At 36.7% G+C, this 14,389-nt stretch overlaps 1 protein-coding gene across 3 annotated transcripts in view; it reads left to right on the top strand.

Annotated features, from left to right (window-relative positions):
• Nucleotides 1-14,389, top strand: part of PLPPR1 (phospholipid phosphatase related 1) — a 370,056-nt gene that overhangs the window by 233,880 nt on the left and 121,787 nt on the right. For all 3 annotated transcript variants that reach the window (XM_032635155.1, XM_032635154.1, XM_032635156.1), the window contains exon 2: nucleotides 8,082-8,189. In XM_032635155.1, coding sequence (XP_032491046.1) covers nucleotides 8,127-8,189 — 63 coding nt within the window. In that variant the 5' untranslated portion in view covers nucleotides 8,082-8,126. The remainder of the gene's footprint in view (nucleotides 1-8,081; nucleotides 8,190-14,389) is intronic.

The following is a 14,389-nucleotide window of genomic DNA, read 5'->3' as shown; positions in this document are numbered from 1 at the left end:
AAGCCTCAGTAGTACTGTCCTAAATCCCACACCATCTTGTGATGAAATCTCTTTTGCGCTCATCTACAATCTCTTTCGATTTTTTCCTATCTCTTAATGTTTTAGTTGCTTTTAAAAAAAAATACATAGTTAGGTTTCCCAGCTTTGGGAAATTAAATGCACACTGTGATCCTGGTTGGAGGTAATGCACTGAATAGAAATGATCCAGAACAGTGAGGGGTAGGTCAGTGCCACCAAGGAAGTTAATGCCTATTTAACGTGTTAAAGATGAGCTGGATTTGGGGATTACAGCTCACCCTGAGTACTGGGGAACAAAATGAAGTGTAACTATCACAACTCATTTTTCACCTTTTAATTTTCCCTTTTCTACTCCAATCCCCACCCCCCTTACCTCCAATTAAGATGTGGATCACATAGAAATAAGCCCTGTTTTTCCCCTTGCTAGACATAATCTCATTTCAATCGTACACCAACCCAATTTTGAGGAAATCCTAGAAAGTTTGTGTTGTAAAACTCATGTCAGAGGTGCCTTGGATGTGCCCTGGGTCATGGATCATGCAACACATTCTTGCTTCTGGGGCCCCCTGACACCAGGGAAAAGCACATCACTCAGTGGCCCAGAATCTCAATAAATACTCGGTATCCTGCAACAGACAAAGAAAAAACAACTCTCTAGGAATACTTTTGGTCCCTGGATGAGAAATGTTTTAATATTGGAGTAATTAGTTAACCCAAACTAAAGTCTTCTGCCTGCTATCTGGTGAGTTAGGTGTCTTTTAACTTGGGTTGGTGGGAACAGAAAGTATTCTTAGTCTCCTGTGAGCCCTGATGATGATTTTTCTCTAATCCTTTTGGATGGTTTCACTCTCGGCCTTAGCTACTTTCTCCCGTGCTCATCAGTGCTGTGCTGAAGACTCGAGGGGACTCTCTGCAGGGCAACCCAGCTCCATCTGTGCAGAATTCTCTCTGGTTCTCTGCCTTGTGAACTCCATCCCTTGGGCCTCCCCACATTCCTGTCTCTGTCTATTCAACTCAGGGAGGTCACGGGCCATTCTTCTGGGTTCCCCTCTCTGTGCCGTGTACTGGAGACTCTCTCCAGGCAGTAAGCTAGGGCAACTGTAGGGCTTTCCTCTGTTTGTTCCCATCTTTCAGGGATCACTGCCCTTTATTGCCTCACATCCAGTGCCTTGAATACCATCGGCTCATTTATTTTGTCTGTATCTTTTAGTTGTGCCAGGCATGAAATCCAGTCTTAGTTACTTTCACTTGGCTGAAAGCAAAATCCCTCCAGGGCTATTTTAAGGTGGTTTAACCTTGTTTTTGACACTCACTTTTTGAGGCCCCACTCCATATGAAGATAAACACATAATGAGGGATCTGACAGTAAATCTTTATTTTGCATGAAAAGATTTTTACGGCTTTTCTTTTGAAACTATTAATTTACAGTTATTTAAAGTTTCTTAGCAAAGGAGTTTTTAGAATTAAGAATTTCACCTACAAATCACTTTCAAATTAATTGTTAACACTAAATTGAGTAATGAAATTGCAAGAATTTTACATTTTTAGGTACACACTTACATACTTATTCATTTGGTCTTACATAGTTTTGCTGCCTTTTTAAATTTTCTTATATATTTTCAGGGGCTGTTAAATAGCTCACAGGCCCTAGGAATTGGGCCTATAGTCCCCAGTGGGTGAAACAGCCCTGCTTTCTTTTGAGATTCAAAGTGGTAGTAACTACCACTTATAGTACCTTTATTATCACCCCAATCATGGTCTCTGAGCATGAGATGCCCTTTGTTTCCCCAAATGCCAGTACGGCATCTTGACAATTTCCATATTTTCCTCTGTTAGGTACTAGGCAGGAATAGGTTTGTCCCCTTGGGCAAAACTGTGGCCTTTATCCCTGGTGAAGCAAGTTCTTCACCAGCTCAAAAATTCTCATGTCCTAGCGCCTCTGCTTTCAATCCTTTGAAATTAGTGGTTCTCCCCCAAGGCTATCTCCATCCCCTGCTCCTTCCCACCTTGAAGGCGAGTATCTGGCAATGTCTGGAGACATTTTTAGTTGTCACAATATTGGGGGAGGAGGGTTGCTGCTATTGGTGTCTTGTGGGTAGAGGCCAGCGATGTAACTAAACACCCAACGGTACTCAGGACAGCCCCTCACAATAAAGAATTTTCCAGCCCACAATATCTACAGTGATGGGGTTGAGAAACACTGTCCTAAATCAGTGTGGTCTCAGAATGCAGAATTGTTGGGCTTACTCAGAAAAGCACCATTTCTGCTGGCCTTGTTGCCTGTTTATTTTTTAGATTTTTGTCTTAGTGAACTCGATTAATTCATATCATTCTAACTTTGAAGGGAATCACCATGGTATTTTTAGCAAAATTAGCTCAAAATATTCTATAGAAAGAGCAAGCTCTAGCTTCCCTAAAATCATAGACTCTGGGCCCCTGAGGAGGGGCCACAGGCTGTGACTTTGGCCACTGGAAATACTAGATTCACACCAAGGCTGGGCAGAAGGTCCACTGAAACATGGTGACTCTTTCTCAAGGGCATTTTTGTTCCTTGCTACTTCATTGACTGCTCAGCTAGAGCCAACTTTGCATAACTTAGAAATCAATGAATTTGTCCCCATCTAGCTATGACCATGCTCCATCACCATCCATTTTCAGTCTCACTAAAACAGCTACTTTATAATCAGCAATTATTTTTGTATTTGTTCTGGGGTGAGCAGGAATTGTTACACTTCTTATGAACAAGAGGGAATTACATGGAAAATCCAATGGAAATATATGAGATGTCATTGACTCCTTTATTAGCCAGGTCTGATTTATAATATACTCACCTGCCTAGAAATGAAGAGCTCTGAGTTAATTACTAGGAAACAGTACTGTCTGTCAATATTCTCTTTTTTTCCTATGTTCTTATCTAATACGGAAATGAACCAACCTTGTATTTCTTATCCTTGAGGTGTTCTGCTTCTGAGTTTGTGTATAAAACGCTATGTGTATTATACATAAATTTTGGCAACATCTATACTTATCCTCGAATGTTTTCATTTGAGCTGGTAGTGATTTTAGTTTCCCAAACATGTTAGGCCAGCTTATATCTTTGGAACCTTAGCTCTTGCTGTTCCCTTTAGCTGAAATGCTTCTCTTGTCCTCCTCTTATAGTGGAGCAGCTACCTTTATTTTAATCAACTTAAATAGCTATCTCCTCTAAGAAACCTTTCCTTAACTTTCTCCCAGCTAGGACTGTCTTATTACTTTTGTAGACTTTAAGAAATTTTGCCTTTGTGGACCCTTTTCTCTATTAAAGTTAAAATTTATATTTTCTAGTTGAATTAGTATAAAACTGAATTTAATAATATATTAAAATATTTTTGTACCTAATCTAAAAATTTATTATTTAAAAAAAATTTAAAATGTTTTCAAAGGCCCCTAAAAGTATTATGGGTCCTAGACAGTGTATCTACTATGCCAGTTGGATAAGAGATCCCCGACCTCAAGAGTTAGAATTGGTCAATTGTGCTGCTATTGAAAAACAAATATACAAACAAGTATAGCAATCTATTCTTAATGACTATTAGTCCCTTAAACACAGGGTATTTGGCTAATTCATTGCTTCTAGTTGTGTCTAATGGGATACCTGGCATGAATTAGGGACTCACAAATGAACAAACAAATAATGCTATTCTGGTATTTTGAAACCTTGGGCACCAAAAGGCTCAAATTCATGAGAACACAGCGGGGCTAGCCTATACGAGAACCTTGGTCACTGCCATTTGGTACTCTTTTAAAAAGACTTCTGGAGGCTTTTGCTTCTGAGAGGATGGAGTAAGATGTACATTCCCCATCCCTCCCACTAAATCAACCAAAAATCTTGGATGTTACATGTAAACAAAGCTCAGACAAAGAAAAGGTGGACTGGCTGGGGACTTCACATAACAACCAACACAATATTAAGTTCCCAGGATTTCTTTTTACCTCATATCTCAGACTGGATATTGGAGAAGCTGGCAACCTGGGATATTGATACTTGCAGACAAAACAGCCCCAAGAAAGCCTGCCACCTCTGTAGCCAAAGGGCCTGGAAAAGGGCAGCCTAGCAATGCAGCAAACTTTTAGAAAATAACCCTTTGACTGTATCCAAAAAGCACAGAAAAACTTCAGTCCTATCTCTGTCTCTGTCAGCAAAGACCAAGTGGGGACCCTGGACTTCTACCCTTGCCACGCTATAAGGAGGCTCCCCTAGACTCCTGCCGGGGTCATATCAGAGAAGGCCGAGTAGGGAACCAGGACTTTAGTTCATGCTGGGCAGTAATGAGTAGGCCTCCATCCCTGCTCTACAGTATCAGGGGAAAACATGGAGGGGAGCCTAGACTTTTACCCGCTTTAGGCAGTAATGAGGCATCCCTACTTCCTCCTCCCTGGAGTGGTATCAGAGGGGGACTAGTGGAAATTCAGTTTTATTATTACACAACAATAGCAAGGCCATAGTGTCAGTGGAGGCCATGTGGGGAGCCGCAAAGAAGTACCTAACCCCCTCCCCAGCCAGGGTGGTATCAGTGGGGCCCTATTGAGGAGCCTGAACTCTACTGCTGCCCAGCAAAAGGGGTCCCTCCCCAACTAGCTGTCATAGGAAGCCAAGTGGAGAACCCGGACTTCTACCTTCACATGGCACTAACAAGGTGACATTCCCCATACCTACTAGAGGAGTGTCAGAGGAAGTATGATAAAACATAAGCTTTAAACAGGATCCTGAGTCTTGTAATGTAACAACCCAAGGTCAATCGAAAATCACTCTTCATACCAAGAACCAGGAAGATCGCAAACTGAATAAGAAAAGACCATCAACAGACACCAAAACCAAGATGATATAAAATTATCTGACAATAATTTAAGTGGCCATCATAAAAGTACTTTAATAAATACTTATAGACATGCTTGAAACATGATAAAATAGTCTCAGCAAAGAAATAGAGTTTCAGCAAAGAAATAGAAAATATAAAGAAAAAGCAAATATAAATTTTAGAACTAAGAAATATAACAACTAACATAAACTCAGTGGATGGACTTGGCTCAACACCATAATGGGGACGATAGAAGAAAGAGTCAGTGAACTTGAGGACAGAATAATAGAAAATATCCAATCTGAACAACAGAGAGAAAATAGACTTGGGGAGGGGTGATTAAGAGTGTCAGGGACATGATGGGCTATAACAGAAGATCTAATATTCATGTCACGGGAGTCCCAGAAAGAGATGAGAGAGTGGGTTAAAAAGTTTTCCAGGAATAATGGCTGAACATTTTCCCAAATTTGGGAAAAAAACGTAAACCCATAGATTCAAGTAGTAAGAAATCTCTAAGCAGCATAAACCTAAAGGAATCCACACCAAGGCACATTAATAGTCAAAAGACAAAATATACATCTGATAAGGGACTTTGTATTATCCAGAATAATACAAAGAACACTTACATCTTGAAAATATCCAAATCTTTTGTTTTTTTAAATTTATTTCACAAAAAAAGATAGAATAATGGGCAATAAGCACCTGAAAGGATGCTCGATATCATTTGTTATTTACAAAATGAAAACTACAGTGAGATATTATCTCACACCCACTCGAATGACTATAATAAAAAAGATAGGCAATAAAAATGTTAGGATGTGGAGAAAGGAGAATGCTGATTGTTGCTGGCGGCAGTGTAAAATGACACAACCACTTTGGAGAACACTTCTGCAGTTTCCTTTAAAAAATTAAACAATTTAGCGTATGGCCCAGTAATTCCACTCTTAGGTATACATCCACAATAAAAGTATACAGATATTTTTAGCATCATTATCCATAATACTGGATACAACCTAATATTGGCTACAGCAAAAATTCGAAACTACCTACATTGCCACCAATTGGTAAAGGTTCTATAGCCATACGATGAAATACATTCAGTAATAAAAAGGAAAAATTACTGATATGTGCACTATGACATGAATAAACTTCAAAAACATTATGCTAAGAATCCAGGTCAAAAGACCACATATTGTATGATTATATTTATTTGAAATATCCAGAAGAAGCAAATCTGTAGAGACAGAGAGAATAGTGACTAGCTGGGCTGGAGAAGTGGTGAGGGGGGTGATGGTGGGGATGACATTTTGGGGGGTAAAGGAAAAAGTGCTAAAATTGTTTTATGATCATTGTACAACTTGGTAAATTTACTAAAAGATCATTGAATTGTACACTTGAAATGGGTGAATTATATGTGAAATATACCTTACTATAGTTACTGATTATGTATAATACACATACATAGATACATATATGTGTATATATATGCATATATGTAGTCTCCATACACATATAAAAAGCTAGTTTGTATTTTGAACCAGAAGAGTGAATAGAAAGGAGAATTTTATATGATATCCAAAGCCTGTCTTGTATTCTCCATTTCATTGCTATTTTTTATTAATTGTATGGAGAAGCCATCTAAAATACTAGGTATGTCTGATGCCTTTGTTTTTTCTGGTGCCCCTACCTACTTCAAGGTGATTAAAATTTTAATTTTCTTTTCAGATGTATGGTTCTGTGTTTAGTTGATGCTAACAGTAGGACTCATCTAAATCATAAATACTGATAAGTGAATTCTAAGATACTTGGATTAAGTAAGGATAAAATTAAACCAATACATGGTTGCCAAATCAACTCAATGTGTGTTCTATGTATGGGTTCCTTTCTAATTGTAAAAAAATATTATTTATTCCTAAATCATGAAATAGATGGTGAAATAACAGATATATTATGAGTATTTTATAACAGATAATATCCAATTTTAATTGAAAAAATTAAGTTGCCTAAAAATTAAATAATTTAAACACTATGATTGGCATGGACTTAATACTACACATAATGTTACATTTGATCAGAGAAAGTTTTAGTCGACACGTGAGAAGCTGGCATTTCAAAAAGAGAAGGAAATGTATTTTAAAGTTTTATTTTGGAAAAACATAAGGACGGACTTAAAGACAGAATTAAGTTAAAAACATTAATTCATGACCTTTAAGAAAAAATGAGATTGGCCAGTTGCATAGACTAGCAGTCCCCATTGCCAGTCTTCGTATCACAATCCGTAAGAACTATTGGGAAGTCTGACACAGAAACAGAACAAACAAAAAATAATGACTCTCGAAAGCAGATACCTGAAACATGTCAAGTATTGCTTTGGATAGAGAATAAAAGGTATAGTGGAAAATTCTTTTTACTGGGCTGTGGAAGTTTCAGAAAAGTCTAAAATCTCTATGTGTTGTTGTTATTGTTTTAAGAAGAACCAAAATTAACTGATCTTTTAATACAGGAATATTCTCAGTTCAAAGTAGGACAGAAGAGTTCTAACAAATATTTAAAATACTCTGCTATAGGCCAGCTACTCCATTCTTATAGTCAATGTTTTGTGTTTGGAACACACACACACACACACACACACACACACACACACACACACACACAGCTGAGGGAACCCAGTGAGAGGGATCAGTGATATATTAATCCAGAGTAGTTAATAGCCCTGCAGTCAAGGGAGCAAGGGCAGAGTGGTCACGGAAGGAAGTCAGGGATTAGTGCCTCAGTGCTAAATGTCAGCTCCAAAGGGAGAGGCGAAGGCGGAAATAAACGCGTCCCTAGATGGCAAACTGCAAGGATCAGGCACAGAAAGGGGAGATCCATACAGAATGGACAATAACAAATGTTTTGTCGCAAAAACTGCGTTCATGGCATGAGCACAGTCTACTGGGTAAGGCACTGTGCAGCCCCAGGCGATTAGAATTCTGTTCACTATAACTGTGTGCACAGGAGCTCCCTACCTGGTCATTTAGGCTCAAAGACTGTTCTTGGCTAGTATACGTTATTTTCTTTTCTCTGGACTGATTATTAGTCTGACTTGACTGTGTTGTAGATTAGTATTTTGCATTGTTTGTACACAGCTTGCTTATCTAGAGGGTAGCTGATATTTTTATGTAAATACCTAAAGGACTGCTAAACATACGGCTCTTAACACCATGCTATCTATTTCTGTTTCAGCCTGGACAGTTTAAGACGGTGCAGCCTTGCTACATGTTGTAAGAAATGGCTGTAGGAAACAACACTCAACGAAGTTATTCCATCATCCCGTGTTTTATATTTGTTGAGGTAGGTGTATTTATTTGCCTTTACAGACAAATTGGAATAATTGTAGCAGTTTTTATGCTGAGAACTTGGATTATTTTGTAAAATTATTTAATCTTATGATAATGAAATTTTGATAGCACACATATTGGTAAAGAATTAATGAGATATGCCAAGTGTTTCTTGAATAGGAAGCCATAGAACAAGGTTCATGTATGGGGTACAAAATAATTGTGTTTTATTAGATTTCTTTTATTTTCAGTGGTGACTTGAATATATTAATTATGAATGCATCATTTTGATTAAATTATTTTTTAAAAAATCAATATCATGTTTTAGGAATTCAATAAATGAGGTTTACAGATGATGTTAGTTGATGGCCTTTTGCCTTGGAGCCCATATAGAGAAAAAGAAATCTTAGAGTTGACTCTCTCCACTGGGCAGTTTTCTTTAGTGGGATATTGAGAACTTGTATAGTGTGCAACTTCTTTTGTTCATGAATGATTTTGTTGAGTTGCTCCAACTTTGTACCAGCAAACAATTTCTCCAGCATCTTTTGGGTTAAACTTCCTGCACCCTTTCCCCACTGTACCTCCCCTTCTATAATGTTTGCTATGGAAGAGATAAAAGACTTGGAAATTTTAGGAATTTTGGAATAATATGATTAAAAAAAAAAAGCTACTCCAGGTTATCTCAAAATAAGATGTTTATTTGCCAGAGACGATATTATATCTGCCTTCTCCAAGAGATAGAGCATCTACTCCAAGAGATAGAGCATCTAACAGATTGGTTTTTATCCTGAAAATTGTGTTTAAGATATGACGATATAAAGAGCTAAAAAGTAAATGTCCTAAGTTTCCTTTCTGGGTAACTACCCCTATAGTCTCTCCATCCCAAGGATCAGCTGTAGCTTGTTCTTATGTTATGGGGCAGGGGATCTTTTTGGCTGAGTATGGGAGGACGATGCACGATCATCCATTTTATTACCTGTGTGAAAACAGACACTAGAATTAAACCACTACTGATATTAGCAAAAATGTACTTTCAGTACATATGTTATTTAAACACAGCCTATGAATCAATGAAACAAGTTTGTTTTTTGTTTTGTTTTGTTTTTATCTTCTAGCTCTTGAAATAACTTTAGCTGTTTACATAGTCAGTTGGATAATTTTGAGCATTCCGATTTTGGGGCCAAATATATATGTTTGGCCGATCCTTGAGTTTCACCTTATAGATATCCCTTGGTAGTTTATATGAACAAATATTACTAGATGATTTATTTTCTGGTGATATTTGTGAACCTGTTTGTATTGCAGAACCAGGTGGAAATATAGGAGATTAGGTTGGGACAGAGGTGTTGATATAAGTTAAGATACTCAGACTCAAGCTATATCTCTGAAAGGGTAAACAAAGAACTCATCTCTCAACATAAACACATATTCTTAATACTCTTATCTTGCTGTACAAGGCCAAGAATAACTCCCTTCAGACAATAACTATACATTATATATATTGTGGGTTCTAGTTACTATTGTTCATATTGAAATTGTAATGTAGAAAAAGGAGTCCTTTCTCCCACTGCTCATGGGGGAAATGGTAGAAGGCTGTAACACTATATTTTTCAATGTTAAAACCCTTTCTCTTTTTTCATAAGAAAAATAAAATTTTAAAGTAAACTAGGGGAAATTTAGAATAAGTCACCTGTCATCATCCTTACCCTCATGGTAGCAATTTTATTTTAAATGTTCTTAAAAATAGAACAGGAAACAAACCTTAAAGTAAGAGATTTAATTTATTGCTGGAAGCTCTATCTCTAAAGATTTTCAGCCCTCTAATGTGTGAGCGATGAGCTTGATGGGTAGAGCAAACAACAAAAGACATAAATTAGTCTTTGTATGCCTTAACCTGACACAAACATAAATATAAGAAAAACCTTGGAGAGGAAAGATAGCTTATTCTTTTTCTTGCTGTATTGTCATTCTTACTTTGCATAGAGGTTTAAGACATATCACTGACTTATCTGAAACAATCAGGAGAAAGAAAGAGGAAGTGAAGTAGAATAAAGTAGAAACTGAGAAGGGAAGAGGTGACTCTCAAAGTGGCTTTCATGATTCTCATGCATTTCATTCATCAAATGCTTATTGTTATACGTACCCCATGTTCATTGCTGCACTATTTACAATAGCCAAGATATAGAAACAACCTAAGTGTCCGACAGTAGATGAATGGATAATGCAATTGTGGTGTATATATACGGTGGAATATTATTCAGCCATCAAAAAGAAGTGAAATACTGCCATTTGTGACATGTATGGATCTCAAGGGCATTACACTAAGTGAAACAAGTCAGTCAAAGAAAGACAAATACTGTATGATTGTGAAATATAAATATTTGGAATACATATGTGGAATCTGAAAAGGAAAAAAAAAACAAGCTCATAGATACAGAGAACAGATTTGTGGTTGCCAGAGGTGGGGGTACAGTGAAGAGGACAGAAGTGGGTAAAGGGAGTCAAAAGGTTAAAAAAAAATTGTTAAAGTCTCTTCTGAGATTGTGCAACAAAACTTTGAGTAAGATCCAATGGGAACAAAACAAAAGAAAATACTTATTATTTACGTGCATTATAACAGGAATATCAGAAAACTTGATCAAAAATAACTTGGTTAAAATGTCAATATGATCAATAAAATCTCTTCACATTGCTTTTTAATTATGAAAAGATTCAAACAGAAAATAATATAACAGACATCATTGCACCTACCATCAAGACCAAATCTTAAAATTATGCCATATGTGCTTCAAATATTTTTTCAAGGAATATAAAATATTACAGCTATGGCTGAAGTCCTATTATCCTAGACCCAGAAGTAACTACAGTTGACCCTTGAACAATGTTGATTTGAACTGCATGATTCCACTTATATGGAGATGTTTTTCAATAGTAAACACTACAGTGCTACACAGTCCATGGTTGGTTGAATCCGTGGATGTGGAGGAACCATGGATCTGGAGTTCTGACTATAAGTTACATGTGGATTAACCCCCGCATCGTTCAAGGGTCAGTTGTGTGTACGTGAAGTTAGAGGCTTCATTCCCTTGCATGATTCTTACGCATATTTTCATATTTTCCCTACATGTCCATATATTCATAAATTATATTTTAGGGAGATTTTACATAAATGATACCATAATGAACTTTCTTTTTGCAACTTACCTTTTCATTCAACATTATGTTTCTGAGATTTGTCCAGATTGGCAATTCATTCTTTTTAATTGTTGTATTTTATCCCATTGTGTGACTATACCTACTGAGGGATGGTTTGGTTGATTCTTTGTTGTTTATTTTTTTGAAGTTTTATACTCTTACAGCTTTTTTATTTTTTCTTTTTTTGCAGGAAATATTCTTATTTCTGTCTCTATGCACATGTGTGCAAGGGCTTTTCTTGGATTGCCTAGTGGTGGAATTGTGGGGAGATGATTACATTTTCCAGTTGTGTGTTGCTTCATTATAGAAACTATTAATATTTTAAATCAGTTTTCTTGAAAAAACTTTGTTAAACTTGATTATTGGTTTTACTAGTATCTGTATATTTCTTAGATTTTTTTTTCAGTTATATAATCTGCAAGTAGTAGCAGATCTGTTTTTTCTTTTCTGATTGTTACAATTAATTTGTTTTTCTTATTGCTTTGGCTAAGGCCCCCAGTGTAATATTGGATAAAGGCAGTGGTAGAGGACCTCCTTACCTTGTTGCTGATTTTAAAGGAAATACTTCAAGTGTTTCAATATTAAATTATAAATAAGCATGGACTTATTTTTTCTGTTCTGCCTTCTAAATTAGATTCCTTGTTTGAATCCCCCTTTATGTTACAAATTATAGATTTTATTTCTATTCTTTTAAAGCTTAGTCCTAAATTTTAAATATATAAACAACAAAAATTGAGGTTAATCAATAGCTCTATGCTTCTTTTAATGCTATTTTTAGGTCACTTCAGCACCTTGAGTGTCATTCATGATTTTTATATCTTCCTTAAATTTTTCAGTCAGGGCTTCAGTGACTTTACCCGCATATTCATCAGTTTGGAGGTTTTTTTCTTACCATTCCTCCTTTTATTCTTCTCCTTCAGGATTTAATTTCCTCATGAAATTTATCCCTTAGTAGTTGTTTCAGCAAGGATCTAGTGAATTGTAAAACTTCTTAATATTTATCTGAAGTCATCTTTACATTACAATTAATCTGGAATGGTGATCTCTCTTGGCATTGAATTCTACATTGACTAGTTTATTTTCTACTCTCAGAACTTTCATAATGTTAATCCATTTCACTCTCCTTCCATCCCATGTCTTTATTGTTGCTATAAAAACTCTTTTCTCTTATTACTGTTCTTAATAGGTAATCCACTTTTTCTCTCCAGTTGCTTTTACATTTTTCTTTGGTGTCCTGAAATTCAGTATAACATGTCTAAGTGTGTATTTATACTGACTAGGACTTGTTTTACATCTTGAATATGAAGCCATGTTTATACCAATTCTATAAAACTCTCAGACATCACATCTTCAAATATTCTCTTCCTCCATTCTCTGTTCTCTTTTTCTATTTGATGTATGTTGGATCTTCTCATTCTTTCTATAGTCCATGTCTCTTAACCCATCTTTTTTTAATATCTAGACGTTCTATGTGCATTTAAAAAAATCTGTTTTTATAGTATTTCTATGCTTATGGTTTTTATTTTTTATTCTTTCAGATTATTCTCTTTTCTGAAATTACTGATATTGTAATCCTCCTGTATGTTGTGTCTGTTGTCTCTAGCTCATGGTGGATTGTTTATTTATATTTTTAATTATTCTTAGCTCATTTTTGGCAGAGCTTGCTTCCTCTGTAGAATCCTTCTGGGCCTTAGGTTTTAAGAGTATCTCTTTGGAAAGTTTTTACATGCATGTTTCTCTTGGGTTTACGCTACTATATTCGTAAGTCAAATTTGCACAATCCCAAAGTATAATTAATCAAAGTTCATCTTCCTTGTAGTCTTCCTGTGCCAGCAGGTGGATTTACATAGAACACTTCTTCTCTGAAGTGAAAAGCAAGCTTTCAGGAATTCTGGGTTTTACATAGGAGTCTCAGTTCCAACTCAAGTCCTCAGGATGTCCTATCCTCATGGACATTAAAACCCAAACCTTGTTACTAAGATTGACATGTACCCCTTTCTCTAGTCCCACTTAGGTTCACCTATCATCAGTTTACTCAGTTACCACTCTTATTTTCGGTATGCTTTTTGATTGAGCTCACCTGTGAATTAAAATAAAGAAAAACGCTAACCATTGCTTGTAGATGTTTGCATTAGAATGTTTTCATGCCATCTTTGTTCCATGAATGCATTCATTCAGTTAACACTCACTTTTTTAGAACTTATTTTTCTCTCCCAAGTCGTTAAGTGTTTTGCTCTTTTTGCATACTTTACGTACTAACTAGGTTTCTGTAACTTGGATCTCACCAAGTTTTTTAAAGGTCCATGGTTGTTGGGCCATGTTTAACATGTGTGGGAGATGGAGGGTGGGGATGAGAGATACAAAGTGCCCACAGTTGGAGCACTGATGTGTATTTTCTTGGTGATTTCAACTATATGAGCACAAAATTTTGACTGGGGGCCGGGGGGGGGGGGGTGTGTGTTTTATTTGTGGCAATTGGTGAGGAGAATAGATGCCAACCAGTCTCTAAAATTCAAATGTGCTGACAAAGCAGAAGCCTGCTGACAAAGCAGGAGCCTGCCTTCTGGGTGAATTTTTCACCCAGAAGGCTGAAACAGTGCTAGAGAGGCTATCTGACAAAGCAGCATGCAGCAGGAAAGCTCTCATGATGGTAACAAGTCAGGAGAGCACTGCTCTAGGTAGTCCTTGAATGTCACAAACCGAGATAAGGGTTACGATGTCATTGGAGAGAGAGCAAAGTTTGTAGATTAAGAGAGTACATATAGAAGGTAATGGGCTGAAAGGAGGGGATTAACAGTGGGAGGACAGCAGAACAGGTTGAGAAGTATGATATGCAATGGGTAATGCAGGTGCTTCCAGAAACCAAGCCCTCGAATGTTAGATATTCAGAAAAACGTCTCGTATACATCTCCCAGTGTCAGCTAATCCTTAAAGTGTACCTTTCCATGCCGGCTTAAGCCTCTTAAATGGAAGGCCCTTGACAAGAGAATAATGACTTTAAGGGCCAGAATATAAACT

This window comes from Phocoena sinus, chromosome 6, assembly GCF_008692025.1.
Source record: "Phocoena sinus isolate mPhoSin1 chromosome 6, mPhoSin1.pri, whole genome shotgun sequence".
In the NCBI taxonomy this organism is placed as follows: domain Eukaryota; kingdom Metazoa; phylum Chordata; class Mammalia; order Artiodactyla; family Phocoenidae; genus Phocoena; species Phocoena sinus.
This window is presented reverse-complemented; position numbering and strand designations above follow the sequence as displayed.